This window comes from Heliconius melpomene, chromosome 2 (genome assembly GCF_056956725.1).
Source record: "Heliconius melpomene rosina isolate 202511_hmr_F chromosome 2, ASM5695672v1, whole genome shotgun sequence".
NCBI lineage: Eukaryota > Metazoa > Arthropoda > Insecta > Lepidoptera > Nymphalidae > Heliconius > Heliconius melpomene.
The window spans coordinates 4129002-4153504 of record NC_140390.1 but is presented as its reverse complement, the minus strand read 5'-3'; the positions used below and the strand labels follow the sequence as shown (position 1 = coordinate 4153504).

Here is a 24503-nt window from a genome sequence, read left to right as displayed (position 1 = left end):
ATGCTTTATATGGGGAAATCAAAATTATATTAAAGTTTTGTATGCCGAAATTGCAATATCTCATTATGCTTATATGTTCATTAGAAATGAAGAGGTCAATCGCAACTGGTTGTCGTTTCGATTCCCACTCGAGGAAATAATATGTCTTCAGCAGAAATCAATGGAAAATGGGGAACGGAGTGTCTTAACACTGGAGTTCCTCTGCTATATGCGGAATGCAGCATGAAGCTGATTATTTTTGTTAAATCATATATTTATCTATATCTATATTTTTGGGGTCGAAAGTTTGTATGAAACTTCGTTACTACAAATGCTAGGAGTCTCAAATTTTGATAGACGTCACTAGGACGTAGTCATGGAGACAGAAATTAATAATAACATAGTTCACGCGGGTGTAACCGCGAGCGGGCCGCTAGTGAAATATATAAATAACTTAGAATAAGTATTCATATCTATATAAAATGTTTTTATTAGCAAAATTTAAAGTTATCAACAGGACATCTTAAGAAAAGTGGCGCGATAAAGCCTTTCGATATATTTATACTTAATTACCATTTTTATCGTCCTACCTTAACTTATACTTAACCTATACTTAATTACCTTTAAATTTTATTCTTATACAACTATTTAATATATTTCAGTTAATGAATGACTTGACGTTGTAATTTGACATCTTTTGACACCTCTCCACAAGATTGATAGTATGAGGGTTAAAAGGATGTTTTTATTGTTTAGATAACGAGATAAAAGGTACAATTTAAATATAATAAAGTAATATAAATTATTATGATACAAAAGATTATTTCAATGCAGACGTATTAAAATATATTGAATTCAGTCGTCGTGGCCAGGTGTGACTGTATACGCGACTGGTTGTGGGTTTGATTCCCACTTGAGAAAATTAAATATTTAATATTTGTATTTCTTCGTTCCGGTGTCGAGGTAAAGCGTGACGTTCAGTCCCGACACTTAACACTTAATGTCTCTAGAAACAAACGGAAAATGGGAGATGGAGTAGTTAAGCACTTGGTTCCCTAAGCCTACCCTGATGTGCTCATACAAAAAATACTTCAAATATAGAAACAATAAACTACTTTATATATTATTATACAGTATAGGTAGGTAAGTAATGTTTCAGGAGCCCTCAATAAATATTTCTTACTTCGTCTTTCCACCGATACGGATGAACCTGTCACATTAAATACCCTTTGTCTATCATCATTCAACAATTATCTGAAATATCGATGAAAATCGAAAAATAAATGTCCCTATTTATCCAGTTAACTCGCACCTACATTGAATGCCGTATCGATTCTGATGCGATCCATCAATGAGATAAGATCGAAGTGTGGGTTTCGACGCCAGGCTTGATTATGTCGCTGGTAGTCTTATAAGTTTCACCGTAAATGGTTAATGTATATTAAATATTTTTAAACAATCCTTCCATATCTGGAGGACATTCGTTTTTTTTAATAAATTACAGTTTTACTATTACAAAAGTAAGCACAAAGTGTGTATGCACAAACTATTTATTTAAAGTCATATATTCCATTTCTTCGCTTTGGTGTCGAGGCAACACTCGGAGTTGAGTTTCACCATTCAACCTCCAGAATTCGGAGAAAGTGGGGAACGGAGTGTCTTAACACTATGTACGCCACGACTGGAATGTCCCCTTGTGTGCAGGATACAGCGTGAAGCTGATTATTATTAATTTAATTTTGACTTTCCTAGATGGTCGGTTGCAATATTTCTTGCAGTATTTTTTTTCCAGTTACTAAAACAATAAACAAATAAACGATCCTATTAAGACTGACTTTTTACTTTTGAGAACATTATACAGCTTTACTTGTCGGCGAAATAAATCAAAACGTCGAAATTCCGCCAAAGAAGATACCGTCCTTAAACACATAAATTACGCCACTGTCAAGTATACCATGGCCCATGATTAACAGACAATTTTTTTTTCGAAATAAACGCTACATTATTTTACTTGAGGCCAGTCGTGGCGCAGGCACAAAGTGACTGTAAGCACAGCAGGGCGTGGGTTCGATTCCCACTCTAGGAAATGTAATATTTAATATTATCATTTCTCCGCTCTGGAGTTACACAATGCTTCAAGAATACACATTCTGCCTACCCTGCTATGCGGGATGCCTCACTTTTTGCCAATTCTGGAGGCATTGCGTATTGAGTGGCGGAACCCAACGCCGCGTTTAACACGTTACCAGAGCGAATAAATTTAAATATTCCATATTTAATTTTCTCCAATAGGAATAGAATACACAGCCTGTCGCGTTTTTAGTGTTACGCATGCGCCCTTGCTTCAGTACTAATCTCAATGTAATAGTATTATTTATTATAGTTATTTATAAAAATATATTACAAATATTTTTTACAACCAACTCAAAGAAATACACAACACCTATAAACCTAAAGTCGGTTAAAAATAATACTATAACATTAATGAACGCGAAGATTTCTCGAAGGGCAATTTGTCTTCTTGCTTCAAGAGTTTGAGTGGTGTTAAAGGTGTAATCGTTGCTAAGAGATTAATCTGAAATGGGATATCTCACGAGGCGAAAATATAAATCATGGGCAGTAAAGTGAGAAAAAAAAAAACAACTAAAACCAGATTGCCGAACGCTTTTAAATAGCAACTTTTATTCGCGTTGTCGATTGTATCATTTAAAACGTAATAAGGATAATGAGGATTTAGGTGGGAACAGTTGTACAAGACTTTTAATTACAGTCGTGATTTACCTGTGACACTGTACGTTGAGTGGATATCAACGCCGTGCTTTGCCTCGACAACAGCGAAGAAATGAAAATATTAAAAAAAATCCTCGAGTGGGAATTGAACCCATAACCTATCGACAAGCCTCAACTACTTTTTTTTGAGCATCGTAATCAAATATTTGTGTTACCTCTTGTTAGAGGACTGGAATTTGGTACAAAAACGTAATGCGTTTTAGTGGTTTGAATAAAATAGCACAAATAAAGCATTTAAAATATCATATTACTATAACCATATTATTTGATAGATTAATTTTAGAAAAACGTACCTTAATTTCAAGGAGCAAGATCCAATTCTCAATGCAGCTTCTAAGACTGTGACCGCCGCTTGATACTGTCCCGCCGCTAACAGCTCTTGTCCGACAACCTGACAAAAGATAAATAATTTATATTATAATACTCTTGAAATAGAAAATAAATAAATCTATATAATAATTAATATTTAATAAAAATGTTGAAAAGAGGAACTGGTCTTCTTCTTCAGGCTTCTTGCCGGTTCCTTTCAGCAGAACTGCACATTTCTATGTAACTTGACGATTCAAAAGTGCTTGTGCCTAATTGAATTAAGAATATTTTGATTTTATTTAAGAATAATGTCAGGAGTTCTTTAAAACTGCTTTTATTGGTAGCATTTTAATTAAAGTCATCTTTTCTTATTAATGTCATCACATTTGCCGGGCATTTTATTTCTATGTCTCAAGACGATAAAGCTAAATTAAATTACCAATATTTTTTAAGGTAGCTCCTCATTTATAACAACCATCATAACGACCAGTGATAACCAGTCGTGGGGCATGGGCACCAACGTGTGATTAAAAACGCTACAGGTTCGATTCCCATTCGAGAAAATAAAATATTTAATATTTTCACTTCTTCGCTCTAATGTTAAGTCAAGTCAAGAGTCCACCTAACACGCAATAGCTCCAGAATTCGGCGGATAGTGGGAAGCGGAGTGTCTAAGTCTATGTCTAGTGAACACTAGGCTTCCTCTGTCTATCGAGCTGTCTGCGGGATACAACGTACAGATGAAAAAAAACAATGACCACGTAGCTCCAACCAGCCCATGCCCTATCTGCACATAATTTATAAACCATTAAAAACAAAGTGCATAACATGTTTGTCGTATAACACTAATATCCGTACATAAAATCGTCGGGTTTTCTTTGATGTCGAAATACATATTACTTTGATAATAAACGTTTTATAATAACGGGCTAATACACAGAAATACAAATTCAAGTATCATCATCCATACATAACAAAAAGCGATACGAATTTTTAAAAACCCATCCACCTCATCCGTTTGCTACCGTATGCCGAATCATATATGAGAATGGAACCAAATCGGCGAAATGCTTAGGGGAACACCCACGACGCTTTATTTTATGAATGATATTTAATATCTTATAACTATATAAAATTCCTATAAAATTGTCTTTAATAAGGCTTCTACAGTTACTATTATTAACGTTTATAGATATCAGTAAAATATTTTATATATAATATAATAATTTTTCCACTAAAGTAACGAGGCAAAGCGCAGAGTTAAATTCCGCGACTCAATATGCAATGTCTCCAGTATTCAGAGGAAAGTGAAGAACGGATTACGGAAATGTCTTAATGAGTGTGGAATATCTTAACACTAGGTTCCTAAGTTCCCTTAGTACCCTACTTTGTGCGGGATACAGCTGATAAAAACAATATAATAATGTAGGTATATCCTTATAGACCAGTAAAAACTTTATCGGCAAAAGACAGACGAGGACAAAAAAAGGCGGATCAATGACAAAGGTCTGCCAAAATACAAATACCTGTATACAATCGCCATAATAACCGTCTACCTTAATAATTTGCCATCTAATGCCGACATAATAAAAATACCTGTAATAAGAAAAAATATAAACTTAACCATCGAGGAAGTAATTACTTTTGGCGACGCTTTGGGCCAATCAAAATATTATGTAAAAAACTACCTACAATAGACGTACGTCATACTAATATTATAAATGTGAATGTTACGCTTTCACGCCAAAACTGCTCAACTAATTATTATGAAATTTTTTGCACATATTCTTAAAGGTATTAGAAAAGACATGGATATATATTTTTATCTTTTTTTAAATATTATCCTTTGGCTACGACATAAAAATAACTTTAAATGAGCGAAGCGATGTGAAATATGCAATAATACAAAGCATATATATAAAATAAATATTATTTTAATGTTATTTCCGTTCGGCAAAAGGGTTTCACTATTCAAATCCCTGCCTATCAACTGTCGTCCAGATTGTATGTAAATGTGTATTCATCGGGGGTCGCGTATTTATGGTGCTTTGATCACTCAGCCCCCATTGTTCGACCGTTAAATGTTCCGAAAAACTGCAAGATGTCAGACAGCCGGTGGAATGTATGCAAATGGTGCGCGCGATGCTAAATTCTCAAAGGCTTCCTTTATATCGAACTGAATTTGTTTTTCTTTTTGTTTCTTTATATGTTTTTTTTTTCAGCTTCAGTAGGGGGAGTCTAGTGTTAAGTTTTATTGAAAGTGGGGAGCGGAGTGTCTTAACACTCGTACCTGCGGAATACAGCGTGAAGCTGAAAAAACATATCGTCCATCCATATATTTATTTCCGGGACTACCTTTAATGGTCGGCATTATTTGAGTCCAAGTATCAGATGTTTGTACAGGCCGGTGACAGTTTAAATATGCTTTAAATAAACTTAAATTCGACAGTTCGACAGCGGTCTCACGGGTCGCATTGCTTTGTACGAGTACCACTGGGCTCCATACTTACGCACCATTTTGAAGAAAATAATGATGGTATTTCTGTTGGTTTGTTTTGAATGAATTTCGCATCGAGAAGCTATTGATAATGCAGATCAGCATGTCTCTTGCTACTTGTATGACGTACTTGTACTAAATCAAGATATAAAATTGATTTTCTTTATTAGGAAAACAACAAATTAATTACTTAATAAGCAGAGGTTATCATTTTTGTACAAATATTTATAAAAATAGTTAAATTTTTCATTGTTTTCACTTGTTCTAGGTATGGGCGGAATTTTTTTTTTATTTAATTTTTATTTTTTTATTTTGTAACGTAAATATATATTATTTTTTCCTTTTTTCATAGATTCCTATAATGAAATAGAACATACTATATTATATACATTTAAAACCGAAGTACCAAACGTAAAGTATGTGTCATGACATAAGGGCCCGGAATTATAATGTTGCCTAGGTCCCGTTTTAGCCCGTTTTAGCCTTAGCTCGCCACTGGTTCTAGGAGATCAGTAGTTTAAAAGCAAGGTAACGTATGTTATTCTTTTCCTCATATTTAAGATGTCAATGACATCTTCGAGAATGTCAAACATTTAATGTATAGAATCGCTTTAAGACGTTTATGTTTTAAGCATATAAAAAACTTTTTAATGGCCACAAAATGGTTCATCGTATTTACGATATATTTACCTTGACAACAAAGTAATACAGTTTGAGCAATTTACTTTTATAATCTCTGGCTCTGGCTTTTACAGCCGGCTTTATAAAGAAAAGAAAAAAAAACTACATCGAGATTTTTATAATGAAAATAAATCAAGCTCGTTGGAAATATTTCCCTAATTCTGAAGGATTTTCTTCGTTAAAATTTTCAAGGTACAAATTTTATCTGTTTAGTAAGTAATAATTTTACTAATAAAAAGTTCGATTGTTTTTCCTTTTGAAAATACACTCTCAATTACCAGGCGGTGCTTGAGTGAAAGTAATGGCGATGCACAAATTTTATTGAAATTCTTAAAAGGATTCAAACTATTCTTGTATATTTTTATCACTCTCGTTTGATCATCCAATTTAGCGGTGTTTCTGCAATGTAATTGGGAATTTTTTGAAATTCACGATTTTTATTATAATAATGTTGTGACTTCTGTGGAATATTGTCCAAATCAACAGTCGTTAAGGAATTTCCGATTTAAATGTTAAAATTCCAAGTTTTTCCAAGTTATTTAATTATTAATTTATTTTATCTGGATCTCGCTGACATCAGGAAAGCAACCTTTCTAAACAATTTAGTACTGTCGTAAATTTTATGTTTTTTCTTTAATTGCCGTGACAAACATGTTTAATATACCCAGTTTTTTTCTTTTTACAAATCAACATTAAAACTCTTGAAATACTTCCCGAGATATTGAAATATGATAGCTCATATATTTTATGACAATTTTATATATAAAACCCATTTTATGTGGATTTAAATAATACATGAGGTATGTTTATTTCATTGACGAACTTTTATGTACCAACGGACCCACTTACTTAGTGTGTCGTTAAAATAATTTATCATTGGTGCAAAACTCGTGACAGACGCCTTCACGCTGTATTTCGCATGTAACAGGGTAAGGAGAGGGAGCCTAGTATTAAGAGACACTCCGCTCTCCATTTTCGATCGAATTCTGGAAGAATTGTATGTTGAATAGAGGAACTTAACGCCATGCTTTGCCTCGACATCACATCGAAGAAATTAGAATATTTTTTTCTCTAGCGGAATTTGAACCTACAACCTGTCGCTTTTACAGTCACTCATTTGTGCCCCTGCACCACGACTGACTTCAGTCAGGCGGTCTTCGTGACAGACGATTAACATTAATTCATTTAATATATTATTACTTAAACAATGTCGTCTTTATGAGAATAATCGAAAAATATTAAGCATAAAAAATGAATGACAGCTTTATAAAGGCTTTGAAAAAGTTCTCTTCTTCGTTTAAAATTTATTAAGCAACTCATTTAAAAAGAACATCAACAAAGGTTGAAACTTTGACTTATTTTGTGGCAAGCCAATTACAATTATGAATAGGACGAAGATGAATGAAAAATGAAATCGTTATTTGTAAGTGTGTGAAATACTATTCGTGAGTCAGCGCAACGGAAAATTTACTTTTTTTAGTTTTGTAATGTATAAGAATACAATATATTAAATAATATAAGTTAACTTCACGCTTTATCCCTAGCGGGTTAGACAGAGAGAACGGAGCGCTAAACGCTACGGTCCCTACATACCTCTTTCGCCTCGTCCACTCTCATCAACCTCTTCATACATGCCCTTCGAGTCCTCATACTTTTTACGGATCGAAAAAGATAAATAAAACGTAGATCATTTAATTTTTTTATTGGGAAAATAACTGAAGCCATCCATATATCTAAGTCATTTTTAAAATTAAAACAAACCCAATCAGATAAATAAGAACTAACTTATTACGCTTACAATTTTATAACATGTTAAGAGATGTTTTTTTATTTTAATGCATTTCCCAACATCATTACCAGTACAGTGGATGTGAATTCCAAAGTGACATGAACAAACGGAAAACAATTTCCGCAATAATAGACTCGTTTAAAATAGCGTTATGTAGAAGAATGCTTATTTCAGTATTAAAATGTTATAACTGTATAACTATCTCACGGTATGTTTAGAATATAATATTCTTTTTTGGCTTCAGAGTGTATCCTGCATGTTGCAGGGTAGGCAGAGGGAGTCTACTGGAGTCTACTGAGACACTCCGATGCCTAGTTTCTGCCAAATTGTAAGTATTTTGTGTTGAGCGGCGGAACTCAACGCCGTATTTTGCCTCGACTTCAGAGCGAAGAAAATTAATACATCAAATATTTAATTTCCTCGAGCAGAAATCGAACCCAGAACTTAACACTTGCACTGCAACACTTGTGCCACTAAGCCACGACTGGCCTTTATATAATATTGTATTGATATTTTTTAAACATTGGTAAAGTTTATTTGTATTACAAAACATTACTCACCGATATTAGTACGAAAGGCGATTGATCTAGTTTCATAGCTTCCAATTGCCTGAAAGTTGGATCCAAGGTGGTTCGCAATGGGGACTTCAGGGAGGCCTCCACGAGCGCAGCCAGGAGTTGTCGAGACGATGGCTCCACCCCCAGGCCCGAGCTGAACGCCGCCAGCGCTTCCCCATGGCGCCCGAGACATTGGAGAGCAACACCTAAAGATAAAATAAATTATGATGGCATTTTAGATGAAAAAAAAAAGAAAAAGAATCAAATACTCTTTTATCGTGTTGGTGAATGAATGGTAGATATGTGATACTAACAATTGATGATATAGAAGCATGCAAAGGTAATAAAATTACTGTAAAAAATGTTCAAACGACGATATTGTTCTTTAGAGTGTATGCAAAATTATCATTAAAATATATGTGGTGTTTTACAAACAACTAAAATAATATTTAAGATTTTAGATAAATATAAAAATATATATTAAGAAAATAAATTTAATTTCATTATCAATTTAATATAGCGAATATTAATATAATACTGTTCTAGTAACGATGCAAAGCTGCAATGCCTTCCGAATTCGGCGGAAAATGGGGAACGGAAGTGTCTTAATGGAAATCCCTCTGCCTACATTGCTATGTGCGGGATACAGCGTGAAGGTAAAATAAGTAAAAAATATATATCCATACCTATATTATAAATTCGAAAGTAACTCTGTCTGTCTGTCTGTCTGTCTGTCTTTTACGCAATCAGGGCCAAACCGCTAATTTAATTGTGATAAAATACTCATATAGAGATACTTGAGGGTCCCGGGATGAACATAGGATACTTTTTTTTTCTCATATTTGTAATATTTTCGATATATACCAATATATTAAAATAATTAATTTGACAAGCAATTTATTCCGCCATGTTAATAACAATCGTCGCTACGCGTTGCTAAGCAACGGCTTGCAAAGTTTGTTGTTTTAAGAAAACGTCACCCAAAGTGAGTTTGCTTAATGCATACATGGCGCGCGCCGATATAGATTTGTATACATTGACAAAAATTAGATGATTTCTATAATTTGATATTCATCCTTACGAAAATAAATATAATAGTCATTTTTAGCATTTCATCTAGATGGAAATTATAGTTTACTGTATAACATTCTAATAAATAAGATGTCACTGATTCCAAATGACCTAGCCTACGGGCGGCATAGTATGACCGACGCGAACGGGCAGATGACTTTGATGGTTTTGTAAATTTTTATATATTTTCGAATTACTATTATTTTTATGTAATTATTTGCTGCTTATAATTAATTTATCTCAGTTTGGTTATCTATACCGATGTTATACACTTAAAATATCGTAATTTTAATCATTTGGGATTTTATTTAATATTGTTCGCAAAAATTAATAATTATTTAATATAGAAAAATGTTTAGTACGCGCGCACGGCAAACTTTAGGTACTTTTTCTAATATTAAGAATTTCCTTTAGTTACTTTTACTTCTTTTGTTTGTTCATTTCGGTTACTCAGATATTTTTTCTAATAATAAATCTCCACTTATTATTATTTTTTAACTTATTTTAATTATTTAGGCTTATATTTTCGCGGGCGTAGCCGCGTCCGGGCCCACTAGTCTATAATAAGTGCATGTAAGATCGTGGCGCAGGGGTACTAGGGTGTGACTGTAACGCGACGGTTGTGGGTTTAATCCCCACTCGAGGAAACGAAATATTTACTGAAATTTATATTTCCGTCTCTTCGCTCTGGTATCGGGGCAAAAGCACGAAACTCAATTCCAGAATTCGGCGAAAAATGGGGAAAGGAGTGTCTTAACACTATTTTCTCTCTGCCTACCCCGTGTGCGGGATACAGCGTGAAGTTTTTTTTTTTTATGTAAATTAATAAATAAATGGCTTGCTTCGACATAGATCAGCTGTAACAATCGCATGAAACCATAACGCGACCTACAGAGCTCCGCGCCGGGAGATTGATAAGTGATCATTACTTCAGAAAGTCTGAGCTGTTCTACTTTAAAGCGAAACACATTATGTTGCTTTTTTTCGAAATTCCGTTATATATTTGTAATAGTAATAGTATGCATATAATATTTAACATATATACGCATAGTAATATTTAACATTATTTTTTCCACCAATTAAGACACTCGCTTTTCTCTCCGTCGCCGAATTTTCAAGGCAATGTGTGTGCTAAGTAGCGGAAATTAACGAAAAAAATGGAAATATTAAAAGTAACAATTCATTCCTCCAATTGAGAATCGAACTCACAACTGACTTGTTTACTGTCACACATTTTTGCCCTTGTACGACGACCTGTTTTGTGGTTGTAAATATTAAATGAACGAATAAATGATATTTCATATTATTTGTCATATTTATTTTACTTACTTCTCTATCAATTAATTTTTAAAAAATCTAAATGAAAATACATACGATTATCAATTACTTAATTATATATTACGAATGAGGAAATAAACACGCATAGTTAACGACTACAATTGTTAATTTACATTGCAAAAGTGAAACGAGACAGTGCGTGAAAAAACGTAAAAGAATGAAAGTATTAGCACGCTATATGCATTATGCGATCGTACTATATTTTCACGCTATCTCGATATCTACGCAATGCGACGTAACCACGCATAACAATGCACAATTTTATTCAACAAGCATTTATTAATTTAATGGATGTATAATTTGATGGTTTATTTATACACAGAATGTAACTATAAGTAGAGCGGCACAAGGGTGTGACTGTAACGCGACGGTTGTGGGTTCGATCCCCACTCGAGGAAGTGAAATATTTATTTTGATTTATATTTCCATTTCTTCGCTCTGGTGTCGAGGTAAAAAGCGCGCCGTTGAGTTCTGCCACTTAACACGCAATGCCTCCAGAATTCGGCAGAAAGTGGGGAACGGAGTGTCTTAACACTAGATTGCCTCTGCCTGTCCTGCTGCGTGCGGGATACAGCGTGATATTATATTTAATAACTATAAGTATATTGTGTTTGTAAGCTAAGGCTTCGCCCGTCTAAATTTCACCTAAATCCGTTCAGTAGTTTTTACGTCAACTTTAACTTTTATAATATTAATAGGACTGACATTTTAGTTCAAATTGTTTTTCATACCTTGTCTATAGTAAGCTTTAGGCCAGTTCGGACATAGTTCCCTGGCTCGCGTCGCATCCTGTAGAGCAGCTGCGAACTGGCCTTGTTTTAGTCTAGCAGCTGACCTGTAGAATGATATGGTTTTAGCTTTTTTTATAAAACTACGTATTTTTCTAAATAATATATAACATTCTATATTTAATATGTGCTCTTCCCCCAGAGCAAAGAAATTAAAATAATAAATAAAGAATATTCCGCCACTCAACGTGAAAAGTGGGGAAGCGAAGTGTTTTAACACTAGGTTCCCTGTGCCTACCCCGCTACTTGCATGATATCACGTGAAACTGTATATATTATTATATAATTATAACATTTGTTAGTGTAATACTGATTTGAAATAATAGTAAGAAATATTAAGTACATATTTATTTTTATTCCTAATTTATCTTATCATATATTAAATGTAATTAATGAAAATAAATAAAAGCTAATATTATAAAGTAAGGAAATAAGCACATACATTTATTTCTAAAACATCATAATACTAAAAGAAAGTGAATTTTACCTATTGCTATACAATATATGGTTAGCCGGATCCAAGGTCAACGCATCTGTGTACAACGCGACCGCTGTAGAGAAGTCACCAGCCTGACAGGCAGCATTAGACGCCCTCACTTTCTCCACAAATAGTGCTCTGGACGCGGCCCCAAGAGATGCGGAGCCTGTCGGCTCAACCTGCAACCGAAATTATACGTTAGTCCAAAGAAATAAAGTAGCAATTGATGTGTGTTTTTGTATGTGATTAAATTTTATTGCAGGTAGCAGGGCAATTTAAAACTTTCTTGAGATTGTTTTTTTTTTTGTATTACTCAGTTTGTAGCGTCTATCGTTTATGTAGGTTCTTACAATCTACATACGTATGGAACTAAAATGACGGTAGAAATAAAGAAAATGTGGATTCTTATATTATTTATTACATTCAGAGGCCAGTCGAGGCACGTGGGTTCGATCCCTAACCCGACGAAATAAAATATGTATTCACATTTATATTCTCTAGTTCGTAGCTTCCATACTCAACACATAATGTCTCGAAAAATTGACCGAAAGCTGGGGAACGGAGTGTCCCAACATTACGTTCCCTCTGCCTACCTTGGTGTATGCGGGATATAGCGTGAAGCTGATGAAAAATATAATAAATAAATAGCTATGATGCCAATATAGATGGTAGAAAGAGAAATTTTAAAAACGGTATATTAAACGTCTAATAAATTAATCTGGTCGAAATCGATGGGTTTTATAAATATATCTCCATTAATTGGTTCGGACTTTAATAGCCTCGTTGATTTATCGTTTTAAGCCAGTTTCTTGCGGAACTACCAGTGACGAGAGAAGTAACGTTATTTCATTATTTACGGGTTAAACAATGATTTAATATATATAAAATAATAGTACCTTCTAGAATAGGCTGTTTTTGTAGTTATATATCGTTTTTTTTATTTTCTATCAGTTTTCTTTGAGACCATCGTGGCGCAGGGGAACAAGGGTGTGACTGTAACGCGTCGGTTGTGGGTTCGATCCCATTCGAGGGAATGAACTATTATGCACCAAGCCCAGCGATAAGTTCCGCCACTCAACACACAATGTAAACCTATCAACACATTTAAATTGAAAAAAAAAACCATTCAAAAAAGCGTCAAAAAAGATAGATAAGCAGATATATATCATATTCTAAGGACGGATACAAAATGGAACCCTCATAAATATTAACGCAACGAAATGACGAGTGTCCACAACAAAGCGTGGACTGCACGGCGCGCGACGTCTGTAATAAGCTAATAAAAACACAATGTCAACGTGCTACCGAATTCCGAAGTCCCAAAAACCAGTTAAGCCCAAACGGCATGAGCATAGGGCTCCTTACAAAATTGTTTTTATAGTTTTCTAATATTACTTTTATTGATTATCAATTTATGAATAAAATTGTAAGCTTTTAATGGATGGACCCCAAAAAGTATTAAATATAAAGCTGAGGCCATCATGGCGAGTGTACCCACGCGATAGTTGTAGGTTCGATTCGTACTCGAAAAATGAGATATTTAATGATTTCCTTGCTCTGGTTACGAGACAAAGCGCGGGGTTGAGTTATGCCATTCACGTTGACGTAAAGATACATCAATTCGGCGGAAAGCGAGGAAGACTCTCCGTCTTAATAGGAAAAATTAAATGTTCAACGTAACAAAAGGTTCCCAGGTTCGTTGAAAGCTAAACATAAGGGTGATCAAATATCTTCATTAAACTTGAATTCTTTTATTCTTTCTTCTCTTTTTAAAACAATTCTTCTACTTACTAATACTACTGAGGCCAGGCCAGTCAAAAATTCACTTTCAAGCCTTTTTTTTTGGGTTGGGCCCAGTCGAGGCAAAGCGAGGCATTGAATTCTTCCACTTAACGCATAATACCTTCATAATTCGGTGGAAAATGGAGAACGGAGTGTCTTAACACTAGGTTCCCTCTGCCTACAGAACAAGTACGTGAAGGTAATTTTTTACTTACTACTTTAATATACCACAACGGAACCCTAAAACGTTGTTCTAAACGCGACGAGGCGAGGGCGCGGCGTGAGGCGTTTACCACCTGCGCTATCTAGCTGTGCTCATCGGAAGCGAGAGGATTTTTTTCTCACGGACCGCATTCTCTTACTATAAACTGATTAAAAGTAACTATATCTTTGTACGTAATACATTGTTGTGTTGACGTTTATGAAGAAATAACGACCGTAGAATGTAAGCAATGTATAGTGAATTATTTTATATGCATCTTAGGTTTGTACTTAATTCTCGGGTTTTTTTAACTTTAAATTGATATTTTTTTTAATAAAAAGATTTATTGTTATATATAATGTGTTTATATTTTCATATTTCACATATATCTAATGGCTTTAAGGTTAACTTTTAGATAGATATTATATAGTATGCATTTATTTTAAAAACTGCATAATATTTGTTCTTTGAGATTCTTAAATAGAATGATTAAAAATTCTACCGAAGGTTACGTATTTTTTTTTCGAACATGAGGTTAATGCTGTTAGCTTGGCTTTTACAGCGACACCGGTTGGGAAGGGAAGAGGGTACTCTGTCCCTGAAGAAATGCAAGCACTAAGTGGCTGCCTGTGAGGAAGTCGACGACTGTAAGGGCGCCCCCTGCAGGAGGCGAGGTTAAGTATATAATATGAGTGAATATAGATATTTTTGATACAAAAAATTGTAGGTATATGTGTTCACACGGTCTTATATTTAGTTACAGTATGTGTATAATTATTTGTATGTACAATTGTACATAACGAGGACCAATGGCATAAGAGTATGGCTATAAACTAGACTTTTGTGGGTTCGATTCCCACTCGGGGTATGAAATAATTAATATTTTTATTTTTTAACATGGCAAATCGCAACGTAGAGATCCGCCACTCAACTCGAAAATTCGGAAGAAATTGGGGAACGAAATATCTTAACACTAGGCTCCCTCTGTCTACCCCGCTATATGTGAGCTTAAAAAATATATTACATTAAAAAGATAATACTTGTTTTCAGGCTAAACATAAAAGAAATATTAATAAATTCTTTTTTAATATGGCATCAAAAATAAACCTTTTCGAAGCAATGTTCTGCTAAGAATTATCATTTCTTCTGGTCATTTAAACATTAATATATCACCTTTACAAGTCGAATGGGATTGTACATATCCGAATGAATTTATAGCCTTGTAATTTTGTATGTAAGCCAATAATGCTTTAGGAACCGCGGAGTTCATTACCGAGACTTTCATCACTACTTAAAAAAATCAGCTTCATGCTTTATCTTGCGTATAGCAGGCTAGACAGGGAACCTGGGAACCTCCCTAGGTTCCCAGGTTCCCTGTCTAGCCCTGTCTAACACCCTTGTTAGGATACTCCGTTTCCCACTTCCCACCGAATTTTTCATGGCATTGCATGTTGATTGGCAGACTGAACGCCAAGCTTTTACTTTTGTGCCAGAGCGAAGAAATAAAAATATTAAATAACAATATATCATTCCCCCGAGTCGGGATCGAACTCGCGACCGTCGTTACACAGAACAAATCTGTGTAATGACGTTCGATTGTTTCGGCCATCACGAAAATTGAACGATGTAATCGTCCTTTTATACTTTTATTAAAATTTCGCTTAAAAAGACGCCCGATCACCGAGATCGGCACTGGGTAATTATTTCGATACTAAACGACCTTATATTGCGAAAAGGAAACGAGACCGCCCAACGCTTATTAAATAATAAATTTGGATTCCTATATATCGTGTGTTGTTGCTAATTGGAGTCAGCGTGGAGAAGTTTATCTTAAATCTATAATTGTTGTTCTGGTGCATGCTTTGTTTCAACACATGTGTATGACTTCTCTCTCTCTCTCTCTTTCTCTCTGTATTCCGCACACAGCAGGGTAGGCAGATGTAACCCAGTGTTAGTATTCATTCTCCATTTTCTGCCGAATTCTGGAGGCATTACAGACACACCAGACCGAAGAAGTGAAAGAATTAATATTTAATTTCGTCGAGTGGGAATCGAACCCACAATCTGTCGTGTTTACCGTCATACTTTATGTCTATGCGCCACTACTGGCCTCACGAAATATTTAAATAAAAATAATATATTCTTAAAGCATTTATAGTATCGTCTATTACTACATTTATTATGCACACCACGTAAAGCCATACATTTTGTTATCATTCACAGTAAAACGCATTCAACTCGAAACATAAATTTTATGTCATATTTTTCGAGGAATCTCTTTTAGATTCACATTCACTGCAAGTGCACACCCCTTTAGTACGTGAAGACAGAAACGGGTTAGGCCTATCATAAAAAGCAGAAAGAAATATAAAACCTCTTTTGGGCACCGAACTCAGGTATGGCTGTGGGTTTAAAATAAAAAAAAAAAAAGTGGAGTCGTCGGTCACTCTTTGTCTATTTTTTTCCCTCTATTTTCTTATTATGCCCCGAGATAATGACGGATTTTACCTGGCCACGTATAAAACAATTAACGTGCGTGCGTCCCGAGACAAATCACACAATAATTGAAGGTGGAATTCCATAATTTTTGATGGTTTAGTGAATAGGCAAGTTGTATAGGCGTAGGTGTATGGGAATCTTCGACATGCAATATGTTACGGTGGAAACGATTTGTAGAGGATGTTAGGGATATAATACGATAATGATGGACTGTTTCTACTTAGCTTGTTTTATTGTTTATATTATTCTCGAATATATCCACAGAGAACCTAGTGTTAAGTAACTCTGTTCCCCACTAACTACCCCGCGTTTTAACGGTTTGTAGGCAGAGGGTACCTAGTATACGAGAAGACAAATAAGACATAAGACACTTCGTTTCTCATTTACCGCCGAATTCTGGAGGTACTGCGTTTTGAGTGGCAGAACTAATATTCATGAATTAATTATTATTTGTTATTTTAATTGGCAATGTGTGAATGTAAAGGTAGCATTTGCTTTATTTCTTTAACTCAAATGGTGTTCACGATTTTGTAAATTCCTTACATTCCTTGTCAATTACACCTTCGTGAGTGACCCTTTAACCCTTAAACTCTAGATGTAAACTGCAACGTGCCTCAAGGACTACTATTATCATATATTTTATATATTTTTCTATTTACCCATTCATATGAAATATAAGGGAAATTTCACAATAATGCACTGGATAGTCAATGGCGAATAATAACGAGAGAGACCAACCTTACGATAACCTCCATTGTATTCTACTTTAGGTAACACTATATTACCATATAGTTAATTCAATAAACATTAGATTCTTGTACCTGTGCGTAAATTTTAATCTCCGAGGTAAGTGTCGTTCACGAGAATTATCGATTTGTGAATCCATTTTACATTATGTTTTGAAATTAATATTATATCAACTTTGCTATATTTCATAATATGTAGTGTAAAAGTGGGGTTTGTAACGTTTTAATTAAAAACGCGAAATTCTTTCAGTGAAATGGGACTCTACATATACAAATATTTTGGTTTACAATTATATATAAGTAAAACATAACTAATGCTACATACTCTTAATTTTCTCTCTTACTTTAGATCGAAAGAGATTAATAAAAAATATTAAACAACATTAAGTACCTTGAAGTTTACGATTTCACAAGAGATCCTATATGGATATTTGTTCAAAATTGTCACATCTATCTTCATACTTCTTACGCACTGTGACTTGAAGAAAATTACTTTTATATCATAGTTTTTGTTCCGGCACGCGTACACTGGGTGGAATGCGCTCGTGACGTTCGGTTTCGCGCGCAATCATCCGCCATGTTGTTTTTTGCTGTCAAAATGATAGCCTAGAGGCGTATCGCCCTCACGCTACTGTATTCCTTACTTATATTATTTTATATCTGTTTTATAGATAAAAAATATGATAAACAAAAATATGTCAAATTCTAAATTCTTTAAAAATATTAAATCTAAGAAAAATTAATTAAAATTAAATTATTGTAAACACTATTAAAAAACATATTATCTATAAATCATGTCAAAAATCTAAGATAAAATAGTAACTTAGTAATTTTATCGTGTTGTTTTGGAACTTATGTTGGACTTAATTACTGCAATCGAATGAAATTTGTTTCTTGCATTTAATTATATACAGGCTATTATTACGTCGGACATTATCGCGGATTAAATGTTGTTTTATTTTTTATTTTTTAAACTTTTGCGAACCAGCCAGTGTAGGCGTGGCGGACCACATGTATCTTGTAACTGGTCAGAGTTATATTATATTCGCTACAACTTATTATCGGTATCGGTTATTATCATCATATTTATACCAAGACTTCGTTTATGAAAGTTTGGTATTTTGTTTGTATAACGTTTTTCTTATTAGTTATTCTCACATATTACAATGATTGCTTATTTTATTCTGATCTTTATATTATCAAGCAAATTATACATTGAAGTCGTCGTATCGATTACTACCTAAATAAATAAATTGCATATTATTTTTGAGATAAAAAAATATCTCTCTGGTTATGTTATTGGTAGTATTTTTATTATTTATTAAAGACTAAATTAGAATCAAGTAAGTTAATTTCGTCGTCAAAGATTCAAATGAAGCTTTTGAATTAATTTTAAGCTACCTTGAATAAATTCTGAAATTATAACTAGTGAGGTGATTTTAAAAATGAAATATTTACATAACCAAACTTACACTGTATCGTTTAATTTTCAAAAGGGGCGGGCGTGATTGACGGACGCATAAAATTTATGCTAACAATGAAGATATATTATTTGTGATATTCAAAAGCAGTACACACACTTATCAATTTTATTGGTTCGTTATTATGCATATTTATTTTTGATTATGTTAATACGTAAGTTTTTTTTTAAAATTTATTTATTGATTGTTAGTTTGACACATTTAAAATGAACGTACATTAGTTGTTTTCGTATAATATTTCTATTTCATACGAACGACAGTATGTTCAAATACTTTTTTATTTCATCATCACCATCATCAACAGCCTTCTTTTGTCCACTGTTGGACATAGACTGTTGACTTTTTTATTTATAGCAACTTAAATTGTGGTTTCATATTAAACGTTAAAGAAGATTACTTTAATATTTAAACGGCGAAAAATGTTCCACAGTGCATGTTGTAGTTCAATCATTAATAAAAAAAACCAGCTTCAGGGTAGGCAGAGGGAACCTAGTGTGAAAACACTCCGTTCCCCACTTTCTGCCGAATTTTGGAGGCATTGCGTGTCGTTAAATAAAACCTTTAACCGTTTACCTGTAACATGAATTATTTTGGTCGAGGGTAATAAGAAGCTACACCTTAGTATTAAAGGCCATAAAAGTTTATGAAAATAGTTTGAAATACTGCTAATATCATATTGTATAACACATATATATAAATATAAGTAAAATAGAAACGTCTGCTTGTAATATCTTAATACAAAAATATTCCGAATTCGTATGACACACCCAGACAGCTTATCTGTAATGTATTTGTAATTTAGAATATCGATGTCTTCTGTTCGGTTTATAGTAAGTTCAATTTAAATACCTATATCAAACTAGTATTCTAAGAAACGCTTTAAATTATGTTTTTAATGTCTTTGATTTTCCTTATACTTCTCTTAGTATTTGGTGCATTTTAATATTTTAATTTATCGCAATGACTATTAATTATAAAGCTGTAATATGATATTATTTAGAAATTACATAATATATATAAAATGATTTTTTTTCTTCATATACGTGAATTATTTATTTGTTGAGGTCGTCGCTGCGCATCGACATAAGCGTGTGACTATAACGTATTCGTTGTGGGGTTCGATTCCCATTCGGGGGAAGGGAATGGTTTATTATTTATTTATCTTCGCTCTGATACCAAGGAAAAAGCGCGGCATTGAGTTCCTTGTTGCTTGAGTATCTTAACATTAGGTTCCCTCGCTTAGAGCCTTTACAAAGATTATTATTTTTGATTAAATTTGTAGGAATCGAATGATTGAATGAAAGAATGGAAAGAATGATTCAATGCCATTTTGCTCCAAGTCTCCTTACCACAAACATCTACGAGTATAAGCGTTGAAGCTGTTTTTGTGACTATTTTTTAATATTTTTTCCACTTTTACAATCTTGAATTGCTTTTTGCGGTCAAATTAGTGTATTTATTTCCTGTACACAACTACATATTATAATAATTTATCTAGATAAGAAAAAGTTACAAAAAACTATTTACTGAGAATCACATTTTTTGTATATATAGGTAAGGAAATTACTTCAGTACTTTTGTAATTCGTTTTGCTCGTTTATTATTATCGTTTGTTACTTAAGATGTATTTCAAAATAAGGATGAAGCTAAATGGCTGAAATAAATGGTGTTTGAACTTATTATATTTTTTCTTTCAGATTCACGTTATATCAGGCGTATAGCAGAGTAGACTTGGAGAAACTAGTGTTTAAATATTCCTTGTTCTTCGCTTTCTGCTAGAATATAAGAAATTGCGTAAGTAATTAAAATGAGGCCTATACCTCGTGATTTCTTCTATATGAAATGTAATAGATTTAGATGTAATAAATTGACAAATAAAGTGTAGAATCAATGTTTAAGTGTTCTGCGCAAGGTCGTTGTGGCCCAGGGGCACAAGAGTGTGACTGTAACGCAACGGTTTGATTCCCACACGAAATGAAATATCTAAATGTATGTTTCCATTTCTTCGCTCTGGTGTCGAGGCGAGAGAGATGCAATGCCTTCAAAATTTGACAGAGAGTGAGGAACGGAGTGTCTTAACACTAGATTCTCTCTGCCTACCTAGCTGTGTGCGGGATACAGCGTGAAGTTGATTTTTATCAAAGTTTAAAAAGCAAAATCTTGCTTGAATTATTTAATCGTTCACCATTTTATCAAATATTTAACTAACACCTGTTCTAAACTATTTTATAAGATTTAGCAGTTACAACACTAATTAAATATTTAAATTGTAAGGTTCCTAATCCGTTTGTTATCTTACTGTTATCATTAATTTATTATAATGAAAATCATATCAGAATAGGTTAATTAAAAATTAACAGATACTGGTTGTGTGTTACGCAAGCTACGTATAGGAATTTTATAGCTTATCTGAATTGATTTCGATATTCAAAAAAAATAATCATTTTCACGCTGTATCCCGCTACATAGCAGGATAGGCAGAGGGAACCTAATGTTAAGATACTCCGCTGTCCACTTTCCGTCGAAATTTTGGAGGCATTACGTGCTGAGTGATGGAATTTAACGTCGCTCTTCGCCTCCACACCAGAGCGAAGCGAAAATTTAAATAAATATTGAATTTCTTCGAGTTGGAGCGAACCCATAACCGGTCGCGTTTACATTAAGCCTTTGTGCCCTTGTGCCTCATGCCTCACCATTTAAAAGCGAGATGAGTTTTTGACTTTCGTTTTTACGCCTGAAGCGTAAAGCTATGTTGGACTTCCTGTTTAAGATTAAATTAGAATTTTATCTAACAAGATGACTTCATTATACAACTAACGTTATAGCTTTTTAAAATTCTTAATGCCAAGGTGCTGGGGCCCAAGTGTGTAAAAACGCGATGGGTTGTGGTAATAGTGGGTTCGATTATCACTCGAAGAAATGTAATATTTAATATTTTCATTTCGGTGTCGAGGTAGACGTGACGTGACGTGACCCAGCAGGATACAGCGTGAAAAAAATTAGTATTTATATATTTTTTTCAAATACAATTGCTATTTTTATAGATTATTTACGAAATATATATTCCAATAAAGATAATAATAGCTTATACTTTATAGTCTGTACCTTAAAATATAAAACCTGCTTAAAGATAAGACAATTAGTTAAATGCATAATTATAAAATTCCATTTTATATATTTCCAGTCTTTACCTCTTGGGTAAGGCATACTAATTTTACAAATACATCTTATGTACAGTACGGTCAACAAGTTGTGGCCCACCTGAAGTTAGATTTTCTAAGTTTTTGTAAAGTGGACTCTCATCTCTCTGGATGAAAATAATTATAAGAAAACTCCTAAAATCAAATCTACGCAGCCATCGACAGCTAATTTTAAGGCGGTCACAACTTGTTAACCCTACTGTAGTTCGTTCCGTCCGTCCAGTACAAGAACGTATACATCATGGGAATGTGCTCATATATTATGCTAAATACTAATTGCTTATAATTAACTTCGTAAGCCATTTTACAGTTAGCTACAATCTCGTAAGCGATTTTCAACGCCATAAATATATATACGGAAGGTAATTTTCTAAATTGAAATACTTATTTCAATTTATATCTTCATTTCTATGTTCTGGTGTCGAGGCAAAGCGCGGCGTTGGGTTCCGCCACTGCCTTGGGTGTGCGGGATACTGCGTGAAGCTGATTTACTTCCTTGCTTTACAGCTAGCTATAATCTCTCTAGCGATATTTAACGCCATTCTTTTCTAAATGTTGTGAGATATTTTTTTATGGAGGTGTGATGCAAAATGTTTGCTACGGTTTTATTCTTTTATTTAAATATATATTACGTTTATTTTTAATTTGAAATTAGTTATTAAAGTGCCACTGTAAACATCAAAATTTTGTTTATTTAATTTGAAACCTCTCATGTTTTCGTACTCTGTTCCTATAATTAGTTAATTTTAAAGGTACTTGTATCGTATAATTATTTATAAGTATTAAATGTGTGTTATTATAGTATTAGTATTGAACTTATATTAAAAATATTAATCTTTTGAAAATATTAAAAAAAATTAACATATTTAATTAGAAATTTAATATAATGATATGTTTATAGGTTTTACTTTTATTCGAGTATTATTAATGGTTAATTTAATTCCCCGCTCCAGTAAGACAATTCGTGGCGTTGAAATTCGCAATGATCCGCGAATACGGAGAATATATTCTTAAAGCGGAGAACGTAGCCTTTACCTCGCCAATTTATAAATAAACCTTAAATAAAACATTCACGCAGACCACCCACATTAAAAACAACCAATTTACTTTTAAAAGAAAGAAAAAGTCGAACTAAAAAGTATTGCATATAAAAGAATACAATAGTTAAAATTGATTCATTGTAAAGAAGTAATGTAATAAGTCGAAGGTACAGTTAGTAATTAAAATACCGCCGATCTGAATTGCTTTGGCTTCGGCGTTCGTTTTGCCGGCTCATTTAAGACAAATATATAAGTACTAGCGGCCCGCCCGCGGCTTCGCCTGCGTGAAATACGTTATTATTAATTTCTGTCTCCATGAGTACCTACGTTCTATAAGTGATGTCCATGCAAAATTTGAGACTCCCGGCATTTGTAGTAACGAAGTTTCATACAAACTTTCAACCCCAAAAACAACCCCTTGGAAGTCGAATATTGCAAATTCCCATCTTAGCGAGCACCTACGTCCTATAAGTAACTCCTATGCAAAATAGAAATAGATTCCTAGCACAAGTAGTTTCTGAGATTTCGTGATGAGTGAGTGAACTTTCGATTTTATGTATATAGAAGATAGATATAATATGTTGATTGTGGACAACTTTTAATTATATTGCAATTTCTTATTTTATTTTATTAATAATTTATTTATAAATAAAAAGTACGAGAAGGCCGTCACGGAGCAGGGCTCCAAGCGGGCGACTGTAAAGGTGTAACTGTGGGTTGGATTTCTAACCTAGGAATTTAAATATATAAAATTTTTATTTTCTCGTTCTGGTATCGAAGAAGCGCGGCATTGAGTTCCCAAACGCAAAGCCTCCATAATTCAGTGGAAAGTGGAGAGCGGAGTGTCTTAACACTAGGCTTGTATTTTAACATCTATAATATTTTTTTGAAAATTTAGTACAAAAATGATATTTTAAAAAGTTTATTCTTATAACAAAGATATAGGCTAAAATAAACAAAATATATTTGTGAACTTTTATTAGTGTACCTCGTCATCCTCTAAAATACGACTCTTTGTAAAGCGTTTAACAATCGCTACTTAAACTCGCCTGTCTAATAGGAGAACGGCCGGTTAGTCGACAATGCGTAAAATAGTTAAGTTAGTTTGGAAAATAAATTTTTCTTGTAGGTAGGCTATCAAAGTTTGTAGTTGAGGGTATTTAGTGTGGAAATATTTCTGTTTTAGAATATCTACGGATTTTAATGTGTAAATAGAGGTCAGGTCGTAACTGCAATAGGTTGTGAGTTCGATTCCCACTTGAGGAATTGAAGTAAT

At 33.6% G+C, this 24503-nt stretch overlaps 1 protein-coding gene across 2 annotated transcripts in view; it reads right to left on the bottom strand.

Annotated features, from left to right (window-relative positions):
- Window positions 1–24503, bottom strand: part of LOC146540449 (uncharacterized) — a 76001-nt gene that overhangs the window by 35210 nt on the left and 16288 nt on the right. Inside the window, exons 1-5 of one of the 2 annotated variants that reach the window (XM_085199218.1) lie at window positions 17898–18040; window positions 12287–12456; window positions 11743–11846; window positions 8606–8808; window positions 3063–3160 (exon numbers count right to left, since the gene is read on the bottom strand). In XM_085199218.1, the coding sequence (XP_085055344.1) occupies window positions 3063–3160; window positions 8606–8808; window positions 11743–11846; window positions 12287–12456; window positions 17898–17966 (644 nt within the window). In that variant the 5' untranslated portion in view covers window positions 17967–18040. Of the gene's footprint in view, window positions 1–3062; window positions 3161–8605; window positions 8809–11742; window positions 11847–12286; window positions 12457–17897; window positions 18041–24503 lie in introns of those variants that run through there. The other variant, XM_085199226.1, reaches the window with a different exon arrangement.